The sequence below is a fragment of the Trachurus japonicus genome, chromosome 22 (assembly GCF_045865225.1).
Source record: "Trachurus japonicus isolate A0001 chromosome 22, Traja_1.0".
Lineage (NCBI taxonomy): Eukaryota > Metazoa > Chordata > Actinopteri > Carangiformes > Carangidae > Trachurus > Trachurus japonicus.
The window spans coordinates 2429117-2453028 of NC_140928.1; the positions used below are offsets into that span (position 1 = coordinate 2429117).

A 23912-nucleotide genomic window follows, 5' to 3' on the forward strand; every position below is an offset into this window, starting at 1 on the left:
AAACATCATCGTTCTTCTCACGCTACATTTCTGTAGTCTGACTTCAGTTCACCACCGTCCGCTACTTTGTGACGCCACGTTTCTAAAGGAGCCCCCGGGTGATGCTGGTCTCCCTCACCTCCCTCCTGTTGTCCCTGTCGTCCCTCTGCAGCTCCTCCCCCATGTCCAGAGCCTGCTGGTAGGTCTCCTGTCTGGTCTCCATCTCGTTCCACAGCTGCTGGTGCTGCGCCCGCTGCAGGTCGGCCGTGGCCACGTCGCTGATGCTCTCCTCCGCCGCCATGGCGCCCAGCAGCTGGCTGCACCACAGCAGGTAGTCCTGCACCTGCACACACACACAACCAGAACCAGAACTCAGACCTGGAGGACTCTGAAACTTCTCCCAGCCCTTAGTCCACATGAGGGGGAGGAGATGATGAGGGAAATTTAAATTTTGGGTGGTTTCGGCTTCTCACCGTGTTGAGGAAGAGGATTCTGCGACAGGCCAGTCTCAGCTCCTCCTCCCTCTGCTCGGCGTGCAGCCGCAGCTCCTCCCAGCGCTCCACCACCTCCTGCTGCACCTCCTGCAGCCGCCGCCTCAGCAGCGGCGTGCAGCGCTCCAAGACCGGGTCTACAGAGTCCAGCTGCTCCTGCAACTACAACACACACACACACACACACACACAGAGGAGATCCAGGAGTGAGAAGCTGCTTCCAGACACGGTTCTGGTTCCTAAGTCTCAGAGTCTGGGTGTTTTCTGTTCAGTCCAGTTTAAGTGGAACCGGAGTGGGAGGACGTTACTCTGCTTTACTCAGTAGTTTTGTTTTCTCACTGTCTGTTCATTCTTCAGTTTTCTGAGGGCGTATTCACACCTGCTTTGTTCCGATTCAGCAACTAAACCAATACAACTGCTGCATACTTTTTTTGGGATCATTTGCGTTCACACATGGTAACAGCTCCAAACAGTCCAACGTTGTAAACAAATGCCATGCACTAACAAACTGTTCTCTTATTGGTCAGAAATTTAAAAAAAATTCATTAGCCCAATGAAAATGAAAATCCGACACGGTCCGAACCGTGGTTGAAGCCCAAACCAGACCCAATCCGAGTCTTCTATGTAGCCAATATTTTCAGCCCTAATCCTCCTTCGTACTTCTCTGTGTCGATTGTGTTCTCACTGCAAACGAACCGCTCCGGGGCTTGAATGGAAACGAGCCGAAACGAGACCACCTCTTCAAGCGATCTCGGCTGCTTGTTTTTTTGCTTTTGTTGTGTTCACATATAACCAAACGAACCGATCTCTGACGTAAATCGCTCCCTGTTCCGGAACAACTGGTCCAAACAATCCAGGTTTGAAAGCACCCTAAGTTTCTTAATGATGTTGTAGTGAACTCAGAGTTACTTTACTTTATCAAATTCATACAACTTCTTCTTTCTTGTTCTACTTGCTATCTTTTCTTGATATTATGTCTTTGTCCAAATCTCCTCCAAACATTTCGTATCTTCATCAGATTATTTTCCTCCATGTTGTCAGTCACTGCCTCCTCCTCCTCCTCCTCCTCCCTGCTCGTCTTCACACTACTGATAACCTGCTAAACGAGTGTGGAGCCGGTTCACACTGGTTCTCTGATGTCAGGTCATGTGTCATCATCATCATCATCATCATCATCAGTACCTGCTGCTCGGTGGCGGCCAGCTCGTGGAGCAGCGCCTCGTGTTTCCTCAGCTGTGACATCACTCCTCGCAAATCCTTCGCCACGTCGTCAGGGATACTCTTCTGTCGCTCCTGCAGAGACAGAGAGAGAGAGAGACAGAGACAGAGAGACAGAGACAGAGACAGAGAGACAGAGACAGAGACAGAGACAGAGACAGAGACAGAGACAGATGTTGAGTGTCCAGCTGCAGTCAGTGTTAGACGACCACATGTGTGATGATCAGTCACCTGTATGAGGCTCAGAGCGTCGCTCAGGTCCTGGTAGAAGCGGTGACAGTCCTCGGCCTTCAGCAGACGGTCCTGACGCTCTCTGGCCGCCTGCTTCAAGTCCTCCCAGCATGCACTGCACACACACACACACACACACACACACACACACACAGCATCAGAATGAGCACAGTTACCTTTAATTGTAGGTGCAAGCTATTTTTAGAACGGCGGAGCAGAGCCGTGAGCTGCTCAGAGCTACGCTACGGAGGCTCATTATGGGATTTCTTGGTTTCCCTCATCAAACTCATCAAATACACAATCCAACAACTCCACAACGCTCTGGTGGACAAGTTGTGAGCTGCACATTCACCACGCTATGAGATAATAACACAACGTTACCACACAGAGTTGTTTTAGAGGGAAATACAGAGACTGTTGATGAAAAACTGTCCCTGAAGGCAACGTGCATCAGCGGTTTTGCATGAATTTCCCTCTACAACAACTCTGTGTGGTAACGTTGTGTTATTAAACCAAGAAATCCCATAATGAGCCTCCGTAGCGTAGCTCTGAGCAGCTCACGGCTCTGCTCCACCGTTCTGAAAATAGCTTGCACCGACAATTAAAGGTAACGAACCTGCTGCTATGACTATAGGGATTATGGCAATGGACCAATTTGACAAAATGTTGAACTATCCCGTTAAATGTAATGTTGTGTTTCAGTGTGTATTGGTGTGTGAACCTGAGCTGCTGCAGCGTCTCCTTGACGACAGCGCTCTGAGGATGTTTGTTACGGACCAGTCGGGCGGCGGCGTCGCTGCAGCTCTGCAGCCGCTCCTCCCCCCCCTCCAGCTGCTTCAGGAAACCATCAAACTTCCCACGGAGCAGCTGAGACACACAACAACAAACACACACACTCATCATCATCATCACCACTTCTCTTTATCTTTTATGTCTTCACAGATAAAACACTGTAGTAGAGTTAGTGTCAGTATCTGACCTGAACGTGCTGGTAGTCGTTGCCCAGGTCTTGGGACTCGGCCGTCTGTCTCTGCTGGTTCATCCAGTCCTCCAGCTCCGAGGACTCACGTCTGAACTCGTGCAGCTGGAGGACTTCCTTTAACCTCTGACCCCTGAGCACAGACACACGGACCAATCAGACCACAGGAGCAAGGAATAACAAGTCATCAACAAACATCGCTCAAATAAAGAACCAAAGCAGATTCAGATATGAAACTATTGAGACTGTCTCCGATACTCAACATCGTCTTGTTTCCTGCACTGAACAAACTTTGATGATCATCTACGCATTATTTATTGCATTTATGGCTGATTTTCAGATAATCGTGATCATACAAGGCAACAGAGCATCAACCATCTGGATGTAAATGAATTCTCTTTGGCCCACAATCTCCTGTTGCACACTGGTGTTTGAAGCAGGACGACTCAGCTCCTGAATGAGCTGTAGACAAACCAGAGGACTCTTTGTAAAGGCCGAAGTGTCCCGCTTTCAATAAAAAAAGAATGACATCGCTGTCATTCAGCGTTCCTGAGACAGACGCCAAAGAGTAAAAGGATCTCCCCGCCCTCTTTGGGTTAAAGGAGAAGTGTTAAAGACTTGTACCTGAGCGCGGCCTGGTGCTGCAGCTGCTGGCTGCGGCTGCTCAGGTGGCTGTAGGGCCGGTTCAGCTCCTCCAGACTCCAGCTCTGCACCGCCGCCTCCACCTGCTCCCCCAGATCCTCCACCTCCACCTCCAGCACCTCCAGCTGCCCCTCCAGCACCTGGACCAGCAGGACCACACAGTTACATACACTGATATATACACCTATACACCTCCAGCTGCCCCTCCAGCACCTGGTCAACCAGGACCACACAGTTACATACACTGATATATATACACCTATACACCTCTAGCTGCCCCTCCAGCACCTGGTGAACCAGGACCACACAGTTGAATCGATTTCCATAGTGCACATGGCTACTTTATATGCATGTGCTAGTTTGCATTGACCATATATGGTTGTGTTTGGGTGTATAGAGGGCTGAATATGAGGCGTGTTCACATCTGCACTTTTCTTGGGTCCGGTGAGATTTATCAATGGAAGTTGCGGGCAGTTGTGCGTACAGTTTGATAGATCTGAAAAGGGTGTAAATATTTTGGGTGTAGGCCTACATCATTTTTGGCTTTTCACCGTACCTGAAATTCTAGTAGCACTTTTACTCCATAGTAGCACTTTGGAGGCAGCACAAAACTATTATTTAAATCTTCCTGTTCTCTCCTCCTGTAACGCAGGAACAGTAGTACACGTTGCTGAGTCCGTTTAATAACGATGTACAACAGGAGTACAGCAACAGCTCTTATTGGTTTGTTAAAAATAGTACAGGAAGTACAACATTAGTTCCGTTATAACTATATAGTATATGACACAACTCTTTTCCTGCTGTTGTTTTAGGGAAATTAGACAGCTCTGCCCATGTCAAAATGCTGTTATTCTGAATAAAGCTCGGTGCATGTGTACGCACGTCGTGATTGGATTATTTGATTTTGCGCCCATGTAAACAGTGGATTCAGATTTTCCGTTCCCTCAAGTTTTTAATCTGATTAAGAAAGTTTGCTTATGTAAACACAGTAAACACACTGTAGCTACTGAGTGTTGAGTTGTTACCTGGTGTTTGGTGATCAGAGTCTGAGTGGCCAGCTGGTCTTTGCCGTAGTCGTCACCGGTAACCAGACTGAGCGTCTCTGTGAGTCTGGACTCTAGCTCTGAGCAGTCCAGCAGCAGCTGCACACACACACACACACACACACACACACACATGGTTCTTTATATTATATATAGTTCATGTAACATTCAAATAGTCATTGGATACGTATTTAAATTCAGTTTCTCTGTCATTTGCCTCCATCACTAAACTTTAGAGCTGCATCATTGATTTCGTCTAATTTTATTTGCGTAAAGGAAGTAGTGGTAGCCCAAAGAACATATAACAACATGTGAAGTATAATTAAGATTACTTTATTTTATTTTAATGTTTATTTAACAGGGACGATACAACATTGCCACAAAAATGGTAAAATGTGATGCATACAAGACGTCTAACTTCAGCTAATTTGCACTCTTTGTCCCTGGTCAGGTTTTAGAATAGGATCAAATATACTGAATACAATAAATGCAATGATACAAATACAGTGGATAATACAGTGAATAGGTACCATGAATAAATAAACACAGTTGCAAATTTCAGATTAAAACACAAGTTAAATTTAGCATTAAGCATTAGTAAAGTGCTGTATTGACAATGTTCACATTTCTGCTGCTGCTTGAGCCGATGTTTAACTTTCACACTAAACCTCTTTAGTTCTGTTTGGGAGTTAATTTATGATGGTGAAGATCTAAAGTAAATGACTAGTTTTTTGATTCCTCTTGGTTTGTTGTCTGAATTTCTCATCAAGAGAAAAGTTTTACAGCAACAATAATTTATTTTTGTAGAAAATATAAATATATGTGATTAAATACCTGTTCTCTGGTGACGGCCTTGCTGAGGTGAGCTGCTCTCCTGCTGCAGGCCTCTTCTAGCTCCTCCCACTCTGCCTTCAGGTGGCTGCACCTGCACAAAGACAGTTAGGAGAAGAAACACATTTATATAAACACATTTTAGATGCAAAGATGCAAAACAAAAGAAGAATGTATTTCTGACATAAAAACAGAGAAAGGAGAAAAGTTCAGAGAGAGAGGAACAGCAGTCTCCCCCCACACTTGATCACAACCACTGGAATGTCGAGTTTTAAAATGAAACTGAGAGAAGCTGTGTTTCGTCATAATATTATGTTGCAATAGACTACTATTAAATTAGGCAATCATGTTAAGTTGAATTCAAGCATGTTAGTACACCTGCGTTGAACATTTATGCTTCAGGTTATCTCATGTATACTCTTCTATAATCATGTAACTATGTTATAATCATGTAAAAAGCTATATTATTCCTCTTGATCATGTTAACTCATTTACATACTACTTAATATGCATTTCTATAATCTTGTTTATATATTCAGGATGAATGATTTTATGTAATTCTTTGTATAAACGCTGTATTGTTGGAATAAGTGTTTGATTTAATGTGGAGCCCAGGAAGAATAGTCTGCATCATTATGAAGACTAATGGGGATCCAAAGAATATAATACAATAAAAACCTCTGAAGGACGTCGTCGCCGTCTGATCTGCTGGACTTGGCGAGGCTCCGCCCCCTCTCCAGGACCTGGGCCAGATGTTTCTGGTGGGCGTTGATCTCAGCCTGTAAATCCTAGTTCAACACACACACACACACACACACAGTTCAGTCATTGTTGTTGTCATTATTCCAGGTGTTCAGTAGCTCAGGGGTCCGTTCCACAAAGCAGGTTTAGTGAAAACTCTGAGTTTGTTAACCCTGATGATGAGGCAAACTCTGGGTTTTCCGTTTCAGAAAGGGAGGTAACTCAAACCAGGGAAAGAGGAGTAACTCCAGCCCGTTTCACAAAGAGAGGTAACTGAAGCTCGGAGTCAGTTACTATGGCAACACACTCCGTGAACCTAACCTGGTCGGGACCCTGAGTTTCTCCTTTTTATCTGAAGCTGCAGACTGAAAGCAGCGGCTGACAGGACGTGTAAACTCCTCAACTGGATGTTTTATTCTCCATGAGGATTTGTTTGATCGTTCCTGTTGTTCTGCACCGTCAGTTCATCTGAACAACACTCACATGACACAACACGCGTCTCTCTCTCTCTCTTATTTTTTTCGTAGTCGGTCGATCCACTTCTGGATTATTTCCAGGTGATTGATGACTACACCACATCCCCGTCACGTTATAATGGACACAAACTTGAACATATCAAACACACATTTGGAGTTGCACCTGCTCAAACACACAATGTTGAATAACTCTCAAGATTTAATTCTCACGTATTGTCCGGCGGTAAAAAAAATAAAGGAAAAAAAAATTTCATTCATGCGTCACTCCACCGTGAGTAGTGGGAGGGGCGAGGCTTTTTTTTTTGCTGGTTGCCATGGTGAATCATGTTATCTTTGTTCCATTGATGAGGGCTTTTCATCTCCCCGTAACTCAGGGTCAAGTTACTCAGAGTTGATTGAACTAACTGTTATCACCTGTTCTGAAACCCACAGCTCTGAGTTTCCTGTCTCAGAGTAGATCAACTCAGAGTTCAGGATTAGACTCAGAGTTTGTTGAACCTGCTTTGTGAAACGGACCCCAGGTGAAGAAGAAGAGGAAGAGGAAGAACTCCACCTTGTGTTTCTGCATCAGGCTGACCGCTCCGGCCAGAGACTTGTCGTAGCCGGTGGATACAGATGCAGGCAGATGTTCAGAGATCCAGCTGAGCTCCAGGTCCACGTCGTGATAGAAGCCAAACAGCTGCACCGACGCCTCCAGCTGAGCCCGGCGCCGGTCCAGAGGCTTCTGCAGGGACTTGAACCTGCGGCACAGAAACTCAGGTCAGACAACACTGCAAAAATCTAAATCTTTCCAAGAATATTTGTCAAAACTAACCTCTTTCCACTTAAAATAAGACTCATCACCTACAAATTAACTTGTTTTTAGATCATTTTCACTTGTTTCAAACACATTTTCACTTGAAATAAGTAGAAAAATCTGCCAGTGAAAGGACGTTTTTTTTGTGCTTGTAATAAGAAAGAAAAACTTGCTCCACTATCAGATTTTTCTACTTATTTCAAGTGAAAATCTGCTTAAAAGAAGTAAAAAGTGTCTAAAAACAAGCTGCTTTTTAATGTGATGAGTCTTATTTTAAGTAGAATGAGATTTGTTTTGACTAGAAATGACATTTTTATTAGAAATAAGACGCTCACAGGGTGAGGTAGGTGTCGGTCTCCTGAAGGATCCTGTGGGAGTCGAAGTGTGTGGACGCCAGGTGTTTGGCGCGGCTCACGATGGAGTTGATCTTCTCCGCCAGCTCCTTGGCCTCCTGCTCCAGCTGCTGGTGCTCCTACACACACACACACACACAAAGGGTTAAAATGACAGGAAGTCACTTTGATTACAGACAGTGGCGTCGTTTGGGTATGGCGGTGTATGGCACTCACCATACCTTCACTTTGGTAGAAAATGTTCGGAGTACTGGCACTTATAGATTTTAACCCCTGGCGTACTGGGACGGCGTACTGTGTCCTGTTGTAATTCTCTCTGACCGATTCACGATAGTGTTGCCTCTTTCTCACTGAACACCATGCTGTCGCTCCCATAGATATATAAACGTAGATGCCGCGTTCCATACTGCCGAACAGCGCCACCATGCGTCTGCTGGCCGCCATGTTGTGCAGGACATAAGTTCTAAAGGACTGCCGTTCTAAACGCTGTAACCATGGTTGTAACCCCAGATTTTGATTAAATCTATTCACAGGCGTCATTTACGCTGGGGACGTTAACTACATGATCCTAGAAGCAGCTGAAACAGTGAGCACGGCGCAGAGCTTCCTGTACGCCGGAGCCAACTCACAACAATGTAGCTTCAGTTAAGTAGTTCACTTCTCTGACTCTTTCTGTCGTCTCCCGCTTTGGACAAAGAGGGATTTCAAGACGCACCCATAGACTGTATAAAAAAGACGCACCACGGTGATATGCTTAATGTCTGGGTGCAACAAAGTCCCTGTTAACAAAATCAACATCTAATCTGTCCCTTCAAATTAAAGTTAGTGACTGTTTGGAGCAGCAGCTGACAGCGACAGTTTCCTCATCACTAAACCTGAGCCACCATCAGATCCACTCAAAGTCTCTTATTGTAGCTATATTCTGTGTTTTTCCTCTCTTTAACCGTCTCGTTTCAGTTTTTGCCCGGTCAACCTGCATCTGGTGCATCTGCTGTTTCTCTCGCGCTCACTCGCTCACTCTTGATCCGCATATGAATATTATATAAAAAATAAAAAGGAAAACACACAGACGCGCAAATTGAAATGACCTAGTGTAGTGTAGTCTAACAATTCAGTGACCTAGAGCTGTAGACCTGTAGATATCCCCAAAGAAATTTAAATCAAACGCAACTGGACTCAGTTATTTTGTCTAGGAAGACGTTTCACCTCTCATCTAAGAGGCTTCATCAGTTCATGTACGCAATGAAGCCTCTTGGACCTGGACAAATGAGAATATTCACAGGCTTAGACGTTCTGTGTCCTGCACAATATGGCGGCCCCGCTGACGTATCGCCAGATATAGAACGCGGCATCTACGTTTATATATCTATGGTCGCTCCTGCTCCTCTCTGCTCCTCTTTCTGTCTCACTGAGGGGTGGGGCTGCCTCACACAGTGCGCTCTCACATACACACGTGTGTACGAGTGCACGCCGCTGCATCATAGATGTATAACTCCTAGACTGTATAACTCCATGTGCTGCAGACGTGAATGTGGAGTGACTAAAACCTTCGTGAGTTATAAAGCCATCAACATGACTTCCCAGTCGTGCCTGCTAACAACTCAGCCTACCACTTATTCCACATGCTGAAATATGAGTCATATTTCAGTGTTTGTTTGGCTAACACTAGCTACTTAGAGCACAGTAAAATGAAAGCTCTTATTTGAGAAACAGTGTGAAGCTGCTGCAGTCGTCTTGTTAAGAACAGGCTAATGCCAGCTGTCTGAGTGTGGAGGCTGTTTATCTTGTCACAAATCACAAAAACTTCTAATTGAGACAAACAAGACCCAAGCAGGCCCCTGTCTAACATTAGGCTACCTGGATGTAGTGAACCACAGCAGCAACAGGAGGAATCACTCATTCAACTTAATTCTCGTGAAAATTTTAATTTGTTTCCAGATTAAATTTATTCTGATTTTGCTGTTAAACTTTGCTGTTCTTACTGTAGAAACATGTACTGTAGATTAGCAGTGAATGAACTCATATTGGCAATAATGTTGACACAAAAGAAATGGCAATTAAGACAGGATACAGACACCTTTTACGGAGTGGATAAACTTCAAATAGCCTATGTGAGTATCATCCAATCCATAGTATTGATAGTGATAATTGAGAAAGCTTCGTGATTTTGCTGTCAAATCACACCAGATTGCTGGTTGCTCAGCGTCCTGACCTTCAGCAGCTGTCGACTGGAGCGAAGGTCGTGACCTTTGGCGGCGTTGTTCAGCATCCACTGGATGGCTTCGATCTTCAGTCTGGCGTCCTGAGGAAGATAAAACCTCCTTCAGCTCAGTTCTGTAGTTACTCAGTTAGTAGTTACTAGTTCCTGTGACGGTGGTGGAGAGTGTGTGTGTGTGTGTGTGTGTGTGTGTGTGTGTGTGTGTGTGTGTGTGTGTGTGTGTGTGTGTGTGTGTGTGTGTGTGTATGTCTCTGTGTGTGTGTGTGACCTGCAGCAGCTCCATCAGCTGCTCCTGCTGTCCCGCCTGTCTCAGCTTGTCTCCCCGGTCGGCCATCTTGTCCTGCAGCCTCCTCCAGCGGCTGCTGAGCTGAGACGACTTCCTGCTGATGCTCTGACTGTTGTAGTGCTGCTCGGCAACCATCTCCTGTCCTCGCTGAACACACACACACACATATGGACGTATTTTAAATATAATTCAGCAGGAAAAAAACTGAATGCATTACTGTTACCACTTTATCTGTGTGTAGGCTAATGCATAATCCTTAGACCATAAAGTATTTGCCATTGGGTGGAAACATAAAACCATTCCTTTATTGAATTAATTTGTTAAAAGACTTTTTTTTTTTTTTTTTACTAAAACTGACTAAAACTAGATTAAAACCTTGTTGAGTTTTCGTCCCATCACATATAGAAATGACTAAAATTGACTAAAACTAATAAGTATTTTCGTCAAAAAGACTAAGACTAAGACTAAATCTAAAATGCCTGCCAAAAAAAACACTGGTTTAAGTACTCCTGGAAAAAAGGGAGCAAAGCATTCAGACATTTTATAGCAATAATAAATAAACATGTGATTCTGAGCCTCAGCAGGTGAAGGGTTAATGGGTGTGGTACCTGAACCAGCGAGTCCAGCCGGTCCTGGTTGTGCTGCGTCTCCTTCTCGGCCGCCTCGTGTCTCTTCAGCTTCCTGAGGACGTTGGTGGGGTCTCGGTACGACTCGTCCTCGGCCACCTTGGACTTCTCCTCCATCCACAGCAGCAGCTCGTCAGCGTCTCTCTGGAACTCCTGCAGCACAAAACACCAGAGGGAAGTAATTATCATTGATTATGAGTTTCATTCATAAAAACCTCTGTTTCTGGAGAAGCTGAATCTGACATCCAGTCGTTGTTCCAGGTGTGATGATGTGATGATACCTGGTATTTCCTGGAGGCCAGCAGCAGACTCCTCCTCTCGGCGGCGCTCTCCTTCAGCCTCTTGTTGGCCTTGTGCAGGCTGCGGCTCCGCTCCTTGATGCTGAAACACAAACTCACAGTCACAGACCCGTTGGACTTGTGTTTGTATCGACAACATTAGGCAGGTAGAGGCTCCTTTTCATCATAAGAACATGATCAAACACTTTTTTAGTCAACGTACGTTCAAATTAGGGCCAATGGTGTGAATTGTGGGAAAAATTGTAGAGAACTTTCTGGGAAAAAGTGGTACAATTTCTCCCTAAAAACATTTAAAAAATTCTAAAGTGGTAAAAAGTAGTAAAAAATTCTCAAAAAAAGAGAAGAGTGGTAAAATTTCTAAAAAAAAAAAAAATTTTTAAAAAATCTAATTCTAGAGAAACTGGTAACATTTCTAAAAAAAAAAAAAAAAAAAAAGTGACAAGAAATTCTAGAGAGAGCTTTTGAAAAAAAAAAGTTTTAAAAAAATTCTACAGAAAGTGGTAAAATTTCTCAAAAAGTGGTAAAATATCTCCCAAAAAGATTTTAAAAATTCTAAAGTGGTAAAAAGTGGTAAAAAGTTTTTTTTTTTAATTCTAGAAAAAAGTGGTAAGATTTCTAAAAAAATTTTTTAAAAAGTGGTAAAATTAAAAAAAAAAGAGAAAAAGTAGCAAGAAATTCAAGAAAGAGCTTTCAAAAAAAAAAGTTCAAAAAAATTCTAGAGAAAGTGGTAAAATTTCTCAAAAAGTGGTAATATTTCTCAAAAAAAGTAAGTTTAAAAAAATATTCTTTTTTTAAAAAGGTGGTAAAAATTTCTCAAAAAAAAAAAATTAAAAAATTCTAGAAAAAATGTGGTAAAATTTCAAGAAAAAGTTGGGGACCCCCTTGAACCTCTTATCTCTTACTGTTTAGCGGCGTAGTGCTGCTGGTTGATGAGCTCCAGACTTCTCTCTCTGAAGTGGTCGACCCGCTGGTCCAGAGCCTTCAGCAGACCTTCCAGCTCCTCCTGGCGGCCCAGAAGACTGTGGACGCTGTCCACCGAGTCCTGCACCCAGACACCCAGACATACGTAAAGGTTATTCTGCAGATTTGATTTCACTGGTGTGTTTAAAGGGATACGCCAACATTTTTTTTCGTGTCTTACCTCACTCCCGAGTCCATGACCAGCAGATAGACACCATCCTTTCGACTGTGCGTGCAGTAACCATGGAGATAGAGCCGTATCGCCGTAATTAGCTTAGCTCAAACACTGGAAGTGTATGGGTAGTGTTAGCCTGCCTCCTACCTAAAGTCGCTAATTAGCTTAGCTCAAACACTGGAAGTGTATGGGTAGTGTTAGCCTGCCTCCACCTAAAGTCGCTAATTAGCTTAGCTCAAACACTGGAAGTGTATAGGTAGTGTTAGCCTGCCTCCACCTAAAGTCACTAATTAGCTTAGCTCAAACACTGGAAGTGTATGGGTAGTGTTAGCCTGCCTCCTACCCGAGCCGAAATCAGCAGTCAGAAGCTGATTTCATTTTAGCTCTAAACTCTGTAAATATATCACTCTATCCACATTTCAAACATGTTTAGGAGAGAAAGTAGCTGTTTAGATCAGCAGTGTGTCGTTAATTTGTCTAAATACCAGCTGTTTACAGTTTAGTTTGGACGAATTCGGTGCTACTCAAGCTAGCCGTTGTGACCAATGCACTTCCGGTTACTTACACAAAATAAAACACCTGTTGCCTGTTTAGAGTTGCTGAAGAGTTTCTCTGATGACTTTACTGTAGGTAGGAGGCAGGCTAACACTACCCATACACTTCCAGTGTTTGAGCTAAGCTAATTACGGGCGATACGGCTCTATCTCCCTTGTTACTGCACACACAGTTGAAAGGATGGTGTCTATCTGTTGGTCATGGACTCAGGAGTGAGGCAAGACACAGAAAAAAAAATGTCGGCGTATCCCTTTAAAATCTAAGTGAGGTGTCATTCCGGATCAGAGTGAGACATCCGTCCTCACCCCGACGTCTTTGACCCTCAGTCGGGCTTCGTGTCCGGACAGCGCCGCCTCGATCCGGTCTCCCTCCTGGTTCAGCCTCTGCAGCTCCAGCTGCTGCTCCAGACGCTGCTTCCTATTGGTCCACAGCTCGTCCAGCTTCGACCAATCAGCGGTGAGATCGTCCAGAGTTTCCTGGATGTCGACGCCACCGATCGTCCTATTGGAGGAGCCGCGCTGAAGAGACTTCCCCAACTTCTCCATCTCCTTCAGCCTGAGAGACAGTTATTATTACGGTAAATAACTCCCTTCTTTCTTTCTTTCTTTCTGTCTTTCTTCCGCCTTTCTTCCGCCTTTCTCTGTCTTTTTACTCTCTTCTTTCTTTCTTTCTTTCTTTCTTTCTTTTTTTCTTTCTGTCTATCTATACCCTTTCTGTCTTTTTACTCCCTTCTTTCTTTCTATCTATCCCCTTTCTCTGTCTTTTTCTTTCTTCCTTTCTTTCTGTTTTTCTACACCATTTCTGTAGTTTTTACTCCTTTCTTTCTTTCTTTCTTTCTTTCTTTCTTTCTTTCTGTCTTTCTATCCCCTTTCTCTGTCTTCTTACTCCCTTCTTTCTTTCTTTCTTTCTACCCATCTCTCTGTCTTTCTATCTATCCCCTTTCTCTGTCTTTTTACTCCCTTCTTTCTTTCTTTCTTTCTACCCATCTCTCTGTCTTTCTATCTATCCCCTTTCTCTGTCTTTTTGCTTCCTTCTTCAGCTGCTTTCAGCATTCACACACATTTCTTTTTCTAGTTCACACTATTATTAAATAACAGGAATAATAACAACAATTTAAATTATAATGGACATGAGGCTAAAATTTGCAGTTTTCAGGGGGTCAGTGTCAATTTAGAAAAAAAGAATTTAAACATTAAAAAGCTGTTTTAGGGGAATTAATTTCCAAAATAAAAAATTGCAGTGGATTTTTTTCATCTATTTTTGTCATACATGTGCACACAAATAAAAACTATATTAACTCATTGAATGCCATTGACGTCTAAGTACGTCAATCAAAATCCAACGCTTGAGTGCCAGTGACGTACAGGAGAGGGTGAGGGGGCAGCAACTGCAGGAGAAGTAGGAGAGCAGGCATCACTCTGCAGAGTAGGGCTCCTACTTGTTGTATTTTAGTTGTTTTATTTTTTTTGTACAATGAAAAAACATTTTTCAGATGTCTTGCATGTTTTTGAAGCCAAAATTAAAACAAATAAATCACTGTTTTTCTTGAGAGACTCTCCTTCACAAAAATGCATTTTTCTCTCAGCTTTCTAGAAAAAAAGTGGTCTTTTTGGTGCAACCAGGCTCTATTCAGCTTAGGATAAATCAAAAATGGAACAAGGTACAAACAAATATTTTTTTTCCCTAGTTAAATAGAGAGTCTCCTCTTTCCTTTGAGCTGTTTGGTGTTTTCAGAGTCATAGTACAAAATACTCTCTGGGTCTTGAAATATTACTCAAAATGCCCCAAAACGCTGGCACATGGCACTGACCATTTTGTAAAAGGGCTGGCACTCAATGAGTTAACTGGTTTCATTTTAACATCACTGCCGCCTCCTCCTCCTCCTCCTCCTCCTCCTCACCTGCTCCTCTGCTCCTCCATCTCCAGCCGGAGCTCCTGGTGCTGCTCCAGCAGCGAGACGGCGGAGGCCACGTCGGCGGCCACCTCCTCCTGCAGCAGCCGGTCGTGGACCGATCCGGCCCAGCGCTGCAGCTCCTTGGTCTGCTGCTGGAAGCTCTGCAGCCGGCGCGCCTCCTCCAGGTGGCGCTGTCTGTCTGCAGCCTGCTGCTTCACCTGGACACCACACCACACCACACCACACCACACAACACTTACAATTTTTCTTTTAACTCTGTTGATTAGTGGTGCACTGTCCCTATGAAATAAACTAATAAATGAGAAATGAAATGAAACGACAGGACAGATGAGGACGTTTCTGCTCATGATTCAGTAAAGTTATTCTGTGCTGAGGATCTGGACTCTGACCTGTTGCAGCAGAGCCTCCAGAGCCCGGACCTCCTCCATGATGGCGGCGCTCTCTGCTGGACTGCAGTCCTGCTTCCTGTGACGGAGAGGAGGAAGACTCATCACCAACAAAAGGCTAAAATCAGAGTTACACTACATCTGTAACATGTACAGTAGTTACATTTGGCCACAATGGCGACTGCATTGTTCCCAAGTGTACGACATCATTTGGACAGTCTGCCTTCTCAATAAAAGGGGTTAATATGGAACACTTTACCCACTCACCTGAAACTGGGGACTGATACAAACTCTTTTAACAGAGGACTAACAGCATGGTTAAAAGCAAAACAACAATGCTCACATGTATAAATATGGACTTTTTCATTGTTACTATTTTTACTGTTAAGATCATGATTTCTGTTTGCTCAATCTCCTCTCGTTGATCTTGTGCTCTGTGTTTTTAGATTAGTCTGCTACTGTCATGATGTTGTGTCATGCACTTGGTTTTATCTCATACTGTTGATAATAAGTTCTGTACTTTTTGAATTGCCGCTTATGGACTGGTGTTGAAAATTAGCACATGTGCTAAACACACTCAAGCAAAACATCTGTTCTGTCCACTGGAACAGTCTTAATGTATTTGTGATAACTTGATAAATAAACATAACATAACATAACATTTCTCCTGCAGGGAAGCAGCTGTTATCAAAGATCCACTAAGAGTTTTAAATAAAAGTCTAGAGGCGCGTTCCCACTGCAGGAACTTCCCCTGAAGGCCCGTCTACAAGAACTTTTACTGGGCCTAAACGAGTCCCTGTCTGGGGGTAGGGCCTCAGATCGGCCCCGAAAAACTCCCGGTTGGGGCTCGAGGTTTAAAAGTGGGATGTGACGACAAGAGAAAGCCCCGAAGTAGGCTTAATTTTTAAAACCCAGCATTATCAAAAAAGCATCTACATGGCTGGAAGAGGAGAGAATATAGTCAGTAAAAGACATATGAGAGTAGCTGTAGTAAAAAAAAAGATGATAAATACGCGATCGCACGAGAAAAGAAAGAAAGAAAGAAAAAAAACGCTGCACAACGACAGGGCGATGATCGAAACTGTTGCACAGGTCTGAGAGAGAATCTTTACAGTCCACAGCCTAAACACCTCCTTCTTTAACGTCTGTGAAAAGTGAAATACGAGATGTAATTGTAAACGTATTAAATAAGTTTGAATATTGTTGATGTGAAATATTGAAAACTCACTTACCATGTGTTAACATTTTTAAGACTTTTGAAAAATTGATTTAAGACATTTTAATGTCAATTAAGGCCTTGTTTTTAGATTAATGAATTCAATGCCTTTTAAGACTTTTCAAGGATCCGTAAGAACCCTGACTTTGCATTAAAAGTTAGCGAATGACACTTAACGACAGCTGTCATAAGTATTCATTGATGGTTATGACAGCTGTTATGTCATGGTTAATCTTATCAATCTTGTCAATCTTATGAATACTTATTCAAGTAAAGTGTTACCGAATCTGGTTCTAATCTAGTTTCACTTTACACCAACTTTAACAACAAAACCACTCAGAGTTTTTCTGTTCTACTTCAGACTCGTACATCTTGGCGACGCTCTTCAGGTAGGCGATCTTGCTCTCCAGGGTCTGGATGTCTCTGAGGGCCTGGGCCTGGTTCTTCTCCTCGGCCCGCAGCGTGAAGGAGCTGCAGCCCGCCACGTCCACCGCGTCCAGCCGGGACATCTGGTCCTGCAGCTGGGCTTTGGCCTCCTCGCAGCTCTGCAGGAACGAGTGCACGTCGGCCGTGCTCAGCAGCTCGTGGCCTTTATCGTCCTTCAGCTTCTGTATCCGGTCCCACCTGAGGAACACAATCAATCAATCAAGATTTATTTATATAGAATAGCCCTTTAAAACAGCCCAAAGGGTGACCACAGTGCTTTTTACAAGAAAATAACAAATAAGTTAAAAATCAATAGCAGAATAAACATGGTACAACCCTTTTAAAGGGATAGTTCACCCAAAATTGAAATTTCGTGGCTTCTCTGAGTTACAGGAGGTCTCGGCGTAGCAGTGCATGTCCATATAACGGTTGCAAATGGATACCAACTGTCTTCGTAACAAAAAGACACACCAAAAAACATCCAAATACCTCCATGCTGCTCGTATGTAATGTCCGTCTTGTATTGAAGCCCCGAAATGCGAAAATGTCCCGAAAAAAAGTTAATAAGTCTATATTTCAAGCTTGTTAGTAGCGGAAGCTCGGGACAATTTCGCATTTCGGGGCTTCAATACAAGACGGACGTTACATACGAGCAGCATGGAGGTATTTGGATGTTTTTTGGTGTGTCTTTTTGTTACGAAGACAGTTGGTATCCATTTGCAACCGTCATATGGACATGCACTGCTACGCCGAGACCCCCTGTAACTCAGAGAAGCCACGGAGGACTCTGAAACTTCTCCCAGCCCTTAGTCCACATGAGGGGGAGGAGATAATGAGTGAAATTTCAATTTTGGGTGAACTATCCCTTTAAGTGGTAAAACCCATTTTAAATGTATTTAGATCTTTGATGACCTTAGGGTTCTGTTTTTGACCTGTAGCGTAAAAAAGGTCAGCTAAATAAGGTGGAGTAAGACCGTTATGAGCTTTAAAAACAAACATTAAAATCTTAAAACCGATTCTAAAATGAACAGGAAGCCAGTGGAGGAAATAAAGGACAGGGGTGATTTGTGTGTGTAACTCTAATCACATGAAACTACCTGTGTGTGTGTGTTTATAAACATGTTAACGAGCTCCAGGTGGATTGTTTATGAACCTTAACGAGCTCTGGCCTGAGGCTCAGAGGTTACCACAGCAACTTGAGGTGGTTGCCAATGACGATAGGGGCCCCCCAGGCTGAGGCAGACAGAAACGTGGAGAAAAAGAGTGATTTTCTGCCTCTGCACTGGTCTCACATTTGGGCTTATTCTGACAAAACGGTAACTCCTATCAGAAAGAAACACAGACCATCATCGCTGTAAGGACTTCCTGAACGATTTGGTGTGATTCTGGTGTTTCTACAGTAAATATTTTGGAGACACTTGCGAGTTTAAAACAGGGGTCCGTTCTGCTTCTCTCAGAAAATCTTTGTATTGGAGTCAGTGAGGAGCAGAGACAGACATGGCCGCACTCAGAGGCTGACCAACTAGTGTTCTTTGTTACTTATTTTGGACCTTAAAAATAGCAATAAATGTATACTGTGGAGCTTACTGTGGTATTGTATGGTGAGATTTTGATATTATGACATGCCTACAATACCACAATAAATATCGTACCGTGGACTTGTTATTGAAATATCTAAATATTGTGATATATCGTTACATCCCTAATGACAACCACTGCTTAATGTCGGCAGTAGCATTAATGACACTTCTACAGGCTCAAACCGGTTTGTTTCTGATGGTCTGTACCTTCTAGAAACGGCCCTCTGCCTGGACTGGATCTCTCTCTGTTTACTGTGCCGACTCTTCACCAGTTCCTCCGCCATTTTGATGATGTTGTCCAACCGGTCGCGCCCACTCGCCAACTCAGTGAGGAAGTTCTACAACAGGAAATCAACGTCAGATACTTTACTTAGACATCTTTTAAACAGACAGACCTCATCTGGTCTGTTTAAATAAATAAAAAAGCAAATACACATACATTAGTCAAATACAGCGTGAATATTTTTCCATGTGTTTCAAATTTCATTTAATTTCTTCAGTAGTTGGGGAAGAAATCTTCTTCATTTGTCGAATAATCAATAATAATCTCTGTAATGGTTAAAAAAAAATCCGGTGCCACCTAAATCAATACATGTTGTTTATTTGACCAGTTTAATGTAATTTTAATCACATTTTATTCCTGAATCCACCAAACAGCTGGGATCAGAATGATCCTGATGTTCTGGATCAAAGTTTTCCGGATCCAACTGAAAAGTTTTGAACACAAACTGAGGGTTTGATCCAGATTAAAATCAAGACTGGATTGAATGCTCTAATCTGATCTCAGAATCTGTTTTTTAGTTTTGAAACAACCCATTTTCAAGATCTGAATGTGACACAGGAGTTGTTAAAGTGTTAAAGTCTTCACCTCGTACTTGGCCTGCACCACGCCCAGGTTGTCTGCGTCGGTGGTGAAGGTGTTGAGGATGTTCTCCTTGTCCTCCATCCACGACTCAAACTCCTGACAGCCGTTGTAGAAGCGATGCAGACGCAGCGTCTCCTCCAGCATCCTCGTCTTTGACTGAAAACACAACCACATATAACAGCATTATATTTGGACTACATTTGATTTTACACATTCATACTGTTGTAACATTAACGCGAAATAATCGTGATAATCGTGATGCAGTGATTATTTCTCTGACAATAATCTTACCAAAAAAATATATAATAGTCACATCCCTAACAACAAGAGATTTTATGTCATCTTAAAGGGATAGTTCAACATTTTGGCAAATTGGCCAATTGCCATAATCCCTATAGTCATAGCAGTAGGTTCGTTACCTTTAATTGTCGGTGCAAGCTATTTTTAGAACGGTGGAGCAGAGCCGTGAGCTGCTCAGAGCTACACTACGGAGGCTCAAGGGATTTTCTTGATTTCCCTCATCAAACTCATCAAATACACAATCCAACAACTCCACAACGCTCTGGTGGACAAGTTGTGAGCTGCACATTCACCACGCTATGAGATAATAACACAACGTTACCAGACAGAGTTGGTTTAGAGGGAAATACAGAGACTGTTGATGAAAAACTGTCCCTGAAGGCAACACGCATCAGTGGTTTTGCATGAATTTCCCTCTAAAACAACTCTGTCTGGTAACGTTGTGTTATTATCTCATAGCGTGGTGAATGTGCAGCTCACAACTTGTCCACCAGAGCGTTGTGGAGTTGTTGGATTGTGTATTTGATGAGTTTGATGATGAGGGAAACCAAAAAATCCCATAATGAGCCTCCGTAGCGTAGCTCTGAGCAGCTCACGGCTCTGCTCCGCCGCTCTAAAAACAGCTTGCACCGACAATCAAAGGTAACGAACCTACTGCTATGACTATAGGGATTATTATGGCAATGGGGGCAATTTGCCAAAATGTTGAACTATCCCTTTGACTCCTTTCCTACAGGACTACATTTCCCATAATGCCTCTCTCTGTGTCTCACCTTGACCAGGTTGTAGAGGCCGTGGTACTCCTGGTCCAGTGAGCTCTGTGTGCTCTCCACCGTGTCTCTCTGGTACTGCAGGTCGGGCAGCGACGACGTCTGGATCTCCGTCGTGCTGCGGCGCATCGAGCGGCTTCGCCTCGGACGACTCAGCTTCCTGCTCGGGCTCTCCGCCACGCCATTGGTGGAAGAGGAGACAGCCGGGGTGGGCGGAGCCGTCTGGAACAGGACGATGAAGATGGAAGATGAAGATGAAGATGAAGACCGTTACTTCTAAGTTTCAAAATCAATCAAAAACCTATCTGTGGTTTGATTTCTCGTCTAATTTTTCATCCCGTTAAGGCAAGGCAAGGCATCTTTATTTATATAGCGCATTTCATACCAAGGGAACTCAATGTGCTTTACATAAACACAAAACTGTTTGTTTTTTTTTTAAGAGAAGCATAAAACAGAATAAAAACAAACACAAAAAACAGAGTTAAAAGCAAGAGCAAATAAAAGAAAATAGATAAAGTTTTAAGTTCTTAAAAAGAGCTCAGCTAAAAGCACGTGAAAAGGGAAATGTTTTTAACCTGGATTTAAAAGTGCTCACAGTTGGGGGTTAAATATGTCTTTTATCTTAAATCATCACTTCTCAGTCTGTTTTATAATAAATTAGATGATGACATTTAATTTTAATGCAACACAATACATTTAGATAATTTGCAAATAAAATAATTTAACTGAAAACCTCACATATTAAAACCATAATGGGCCAAACATTGAACCCTGAGGAACTCCACATTCATATTTACATTTACCTATAATGATCGTAGTAACTGATAGTGGTTCAATTGATTGATTGTCTGGGTATCTGACTGCTAAACACTAATTTACAGTTTATTAACTATTGATCTGATTGATCGATCATTGGTTATTGGTTATTGATAACTGATCGTACGGTGGCTGGGAGCAGGGTCAGGTAGGTTTTGGGGATGAGCTGCTCATTTCCTTGTCCATCTCTGGCCAGAACGCGATCTCCATCCGGCTCCGTGCTGACGATGGTCACGATCTCGTTACGATCCCACAGAAACTGGCCTGAGCACACGACAAACAGTTATTACAAACAGTAATTTTTCTCTTTCTCTTTCAAAATTCTTTTTATTGAGTTTTCCTTAGATGCATTTCAACAGCGAATGTCAGGGCACAAGGGATTAAATCCAACACTTAAAGGTATAATATGTAGGAATTGCCCCCATCTAGCGGTGCGGTTGCATATCTGAACGTATTCTTGATGTTGCATTCAGGTGAATTGGGGCAGACGTCAGACAGACAACAGACCCTGCATGTAACAGGATAAACAAGCAGGGTGCGATTTGTGAAAAAAACAGAGGGGGGGATAGTTTGCGCGCGCGTAGTCTCCCCCCCCCCGCCCCGCCGCCGCACCGTACCTCCGCAACCTGACAACTACCGTTCCAGACTCTGGTCTCCTAGTGGACCCGTCTGGCTCCAAGTTTGAGGAAATAAATTTTTTTTAAAAAGACTGTGGCATGACAAGCTGTGATCAGCTGTGGTCATTGAATAGACTATAGGTCATTTCAATTTGCGCATCTGTGTTTTTTTCCTTTTTATTTTGTTTTATAACATTTATATGTGCATCGAGAGTGAGTGAGTGAGTGAGCGAGCGCCAGAGAGAAACAGCGGGTGCACCAGATGATTGCCAAGTTACCGGCAAAAACTGAAATGAGACGGTTAAAGAGAAGAAAAACACAGAATATAGAATATATGTCCAAGAGACTTTGTCCCGAGGAAGGATCGGATGGTGGCTCAGGTTTAGTGATGAAGAAACTGTCACCGTCAGCTGCACATCTGTCAGCAGCTGCTCCAAACAGACACGTCACTAACTTTATTTTGAAGGGACAGATTAGATGTTGCTTTTGTTAACAGTGACTTTGTTGCACCCAAACATTAAGCATATATAGCTATAGAACAGACCCGGCTTGAGACCGGCTTTTATTTGCTCAAACCTGGAGACAGACCCGACCCAGTGCAACCGGCATCTCGAGAATCGCCTTTTTTATTTTTTTTTTTGAGAATTGACAGTAGCCTGGACTACATGACGGTCTGGGAGATGCTATGCGCTACTATAGGGGGGATGAGAAGGCTCACGGACACGGTTCAAATGATGTAGACTTGATCTAAAGTAGGCTCTGTCTGACCAGAGGGGGGACAACACGTATCCCCACCGGGGATAATAATAATTGACCAGAGGGGGGGACATCGAAAACAGAGGGGGGGGGAAATCCCCACCATCCCCCCCGGCAAATCGCACCCTGTAAACAAGCGTCTATGTAAACAAGTGGCCCGTGACAACATGTTGTCATGGTGATGTGGTATTGTTTTACCGTCTTTCTCTGGTGGAGTAAAATGACATCGGTTGGTTTGCCGACTAGATGGCCGTCTGCCTGACTGCACCTGAATGCAACACCAGTGCCTCCGTCCTTCCTCACACTACACAGTGGTGACAGTTTTAACAGGCCGTTTCCGTGGTTACCTACGGTCACGATGCAACATGGCCGCCTCGGTTCGGTGCGTCGCCCACTTATGTATTTGTAACGACTTGTAACAACTCATTCTAAGGAACCAGAAAGCTTTACTTTGTCTGCAGCTGTGATTCACCTTCAGTGAAATACGGATTTATGAAAGACAGATTAAGTTACATACTGGGGCTTTAACAAAAAAAAGAATCAAATCATACCAAAACAATGCAAGTTAAATAAAATAACCATATGAAAAAATAGAAAAAAAAAGAGGAAAATGAACTAAAAGTGAAACAATAACAACGTCTTTTAACGGTGATAATAATAATAATCGTATCCCATCATGCTGTGCTGTACCTTTGCTGTATCTGAAGCGGACCTTGGCCCTGGTCTCCTGTCTCTCAGTGGGGGAGCTCACTAAGCCCCTCCCACTCTTCGCACTAGCTGGTGATGTCATAGAAGATGGCCCCTCCTCCTCTCCCGATGAGTCGCTGTACTGGATCATTTTGCTCTGCTGAGGCTCCGCCTACAGAGGGGAAGCATGATGTTATTTTTTGCCCTGAATCACAAAATCAAAAAGCCTCTGCCCGGATTGATCAATAGGCAATATCCCTCCTTCACCATTTCCTCAAGTTCCTTATAAATTAAGGCGTTTGAGGTTTTTTCTGTCTGAAATTGCTGTTACATTTTCCTCATATACTAAATTAAGCGTTGCGTTTTCCACAACTTATATTCTTAAAAGAAATGTTGACTCGATTTTTTTTCTTTCTTTTTACATTCCTGTTCATCTCATTGGTGCATGCTGATTCATAGCCTACCCATACTCATTTCATATTTGATGTTCTTGTACTTATATATTCATAGTAATGGCTATTCAGCACTGCACTTTTGTCATATTGAGAAAACTTCAATAAAAAAAGAATGAATAAAAAAAAAGTAAATGTAATCAAAGTTCACATTTACAAATGTTTCCATCAGCGTTTGACAGTTTTTTATCGATCAAGAGAAAATCCAACGAGTTCGACTGTGTTAA

General features: G+C 43.1%; 1 protein-coding gene across 1 annotated transcript in view; it reads right to left on the reverse strand.

Moving 5' to 3' along the window:
• sptbn5 (spectrin, beta, non-erythrocytic 5) overlaps nucleotides 1-23912 on the reverse strand; it is a 95271-nt gene that overhangs the window by 39370 nt on the left and 31989 nt on the right. Inside the window, exons 18-43 of the mRNA XM_085767980.1 lie at nucleotides 23237-23405; nucleotides 21301-21437; nucleotides 20361-20579; nucleotides 19291-19443; nucleotides 18630-18760; nucleotides 16786-17040; nucleotides 15204-15279; nucleotides 14800-15011; nucleotides 13205-13454; nucleotides 12112-12251; nucleotides 11192-11291; nucleotides 10893-11063; nucleotides 10267-10431; nucleotides 9993-10082; nucleotides 7763-7899; nucleotides 7185-7371; nucleotides 6093-6202; nucleotides 5418-5508; nucleotides 4566-4682; nucleotides 3523-3680; nucleotides 2899-3031; nucleotides 2641-2786; nucleotides 1920-2034; nucleotides 1653-1763; nucleotides 453-632; nucleotides 119-322 (exon numbers count right to left, since the gene is read on the reverse strand). Coding sequence (XP_085624106.1) covers nucleotides 119-322; nucleotides 453-632; nucleotides 1653-1763; nucleotides 1920-2034; nucleotides 2641-2786; nucleotides 2899-3031; nucleotides 3523-3680; nucleotides 4566-4682; nucleotides 5418-5508; nucleotides 6093-6202; nucleotides 7185-7371; nucleotides 7763-7899; nucleotides 9993-10082; nucleotides 10267-10431; nucleotides 10893-11063; nucleotides 11192-11291; nucleotides 12112-12251; nucleotides 13205-13454; nucleotides 14800-15011; nucleotides 15204-15279; nucleotides 16786-17040; nucleotides 18630-18760; nucleotides 19291-19443; nucleotides 20361-20579; nucleotides 21301-21437; nucleotides 23237-23405 — 3957 coding nt within the window. The remainder of the gene's footprint in view (nucleotides 1-118; nucleotides 323-452; nucleotides 633-1652; nucleotides 1764-1919; nucleotides 2035-2640; nucleotides 2787-2898; nucleotides 3032-3522; nucleotides 3681-4565; nucleotides 4683-5417; nucleotides 5509-6092; nucleotides 6203-7184; nucleotides 7372-7762; nucleotides 7900-9992; nucleotides 10083-10266; nucleotides 10432-10892; nucleotides 11064-11191; nucleotides 11292-12111; nucleotides 12252-13204; nucleotides 13455-14799; nucleotides 15012-15203; nucleotides 15280-16785; nucleotides 17041-18629; nucleotides 18761-19290; nucleotides 19444-20360; nucleotides 20580-21300; nucleotides 21438-23236; nucleotides 23406-23912) is intronic.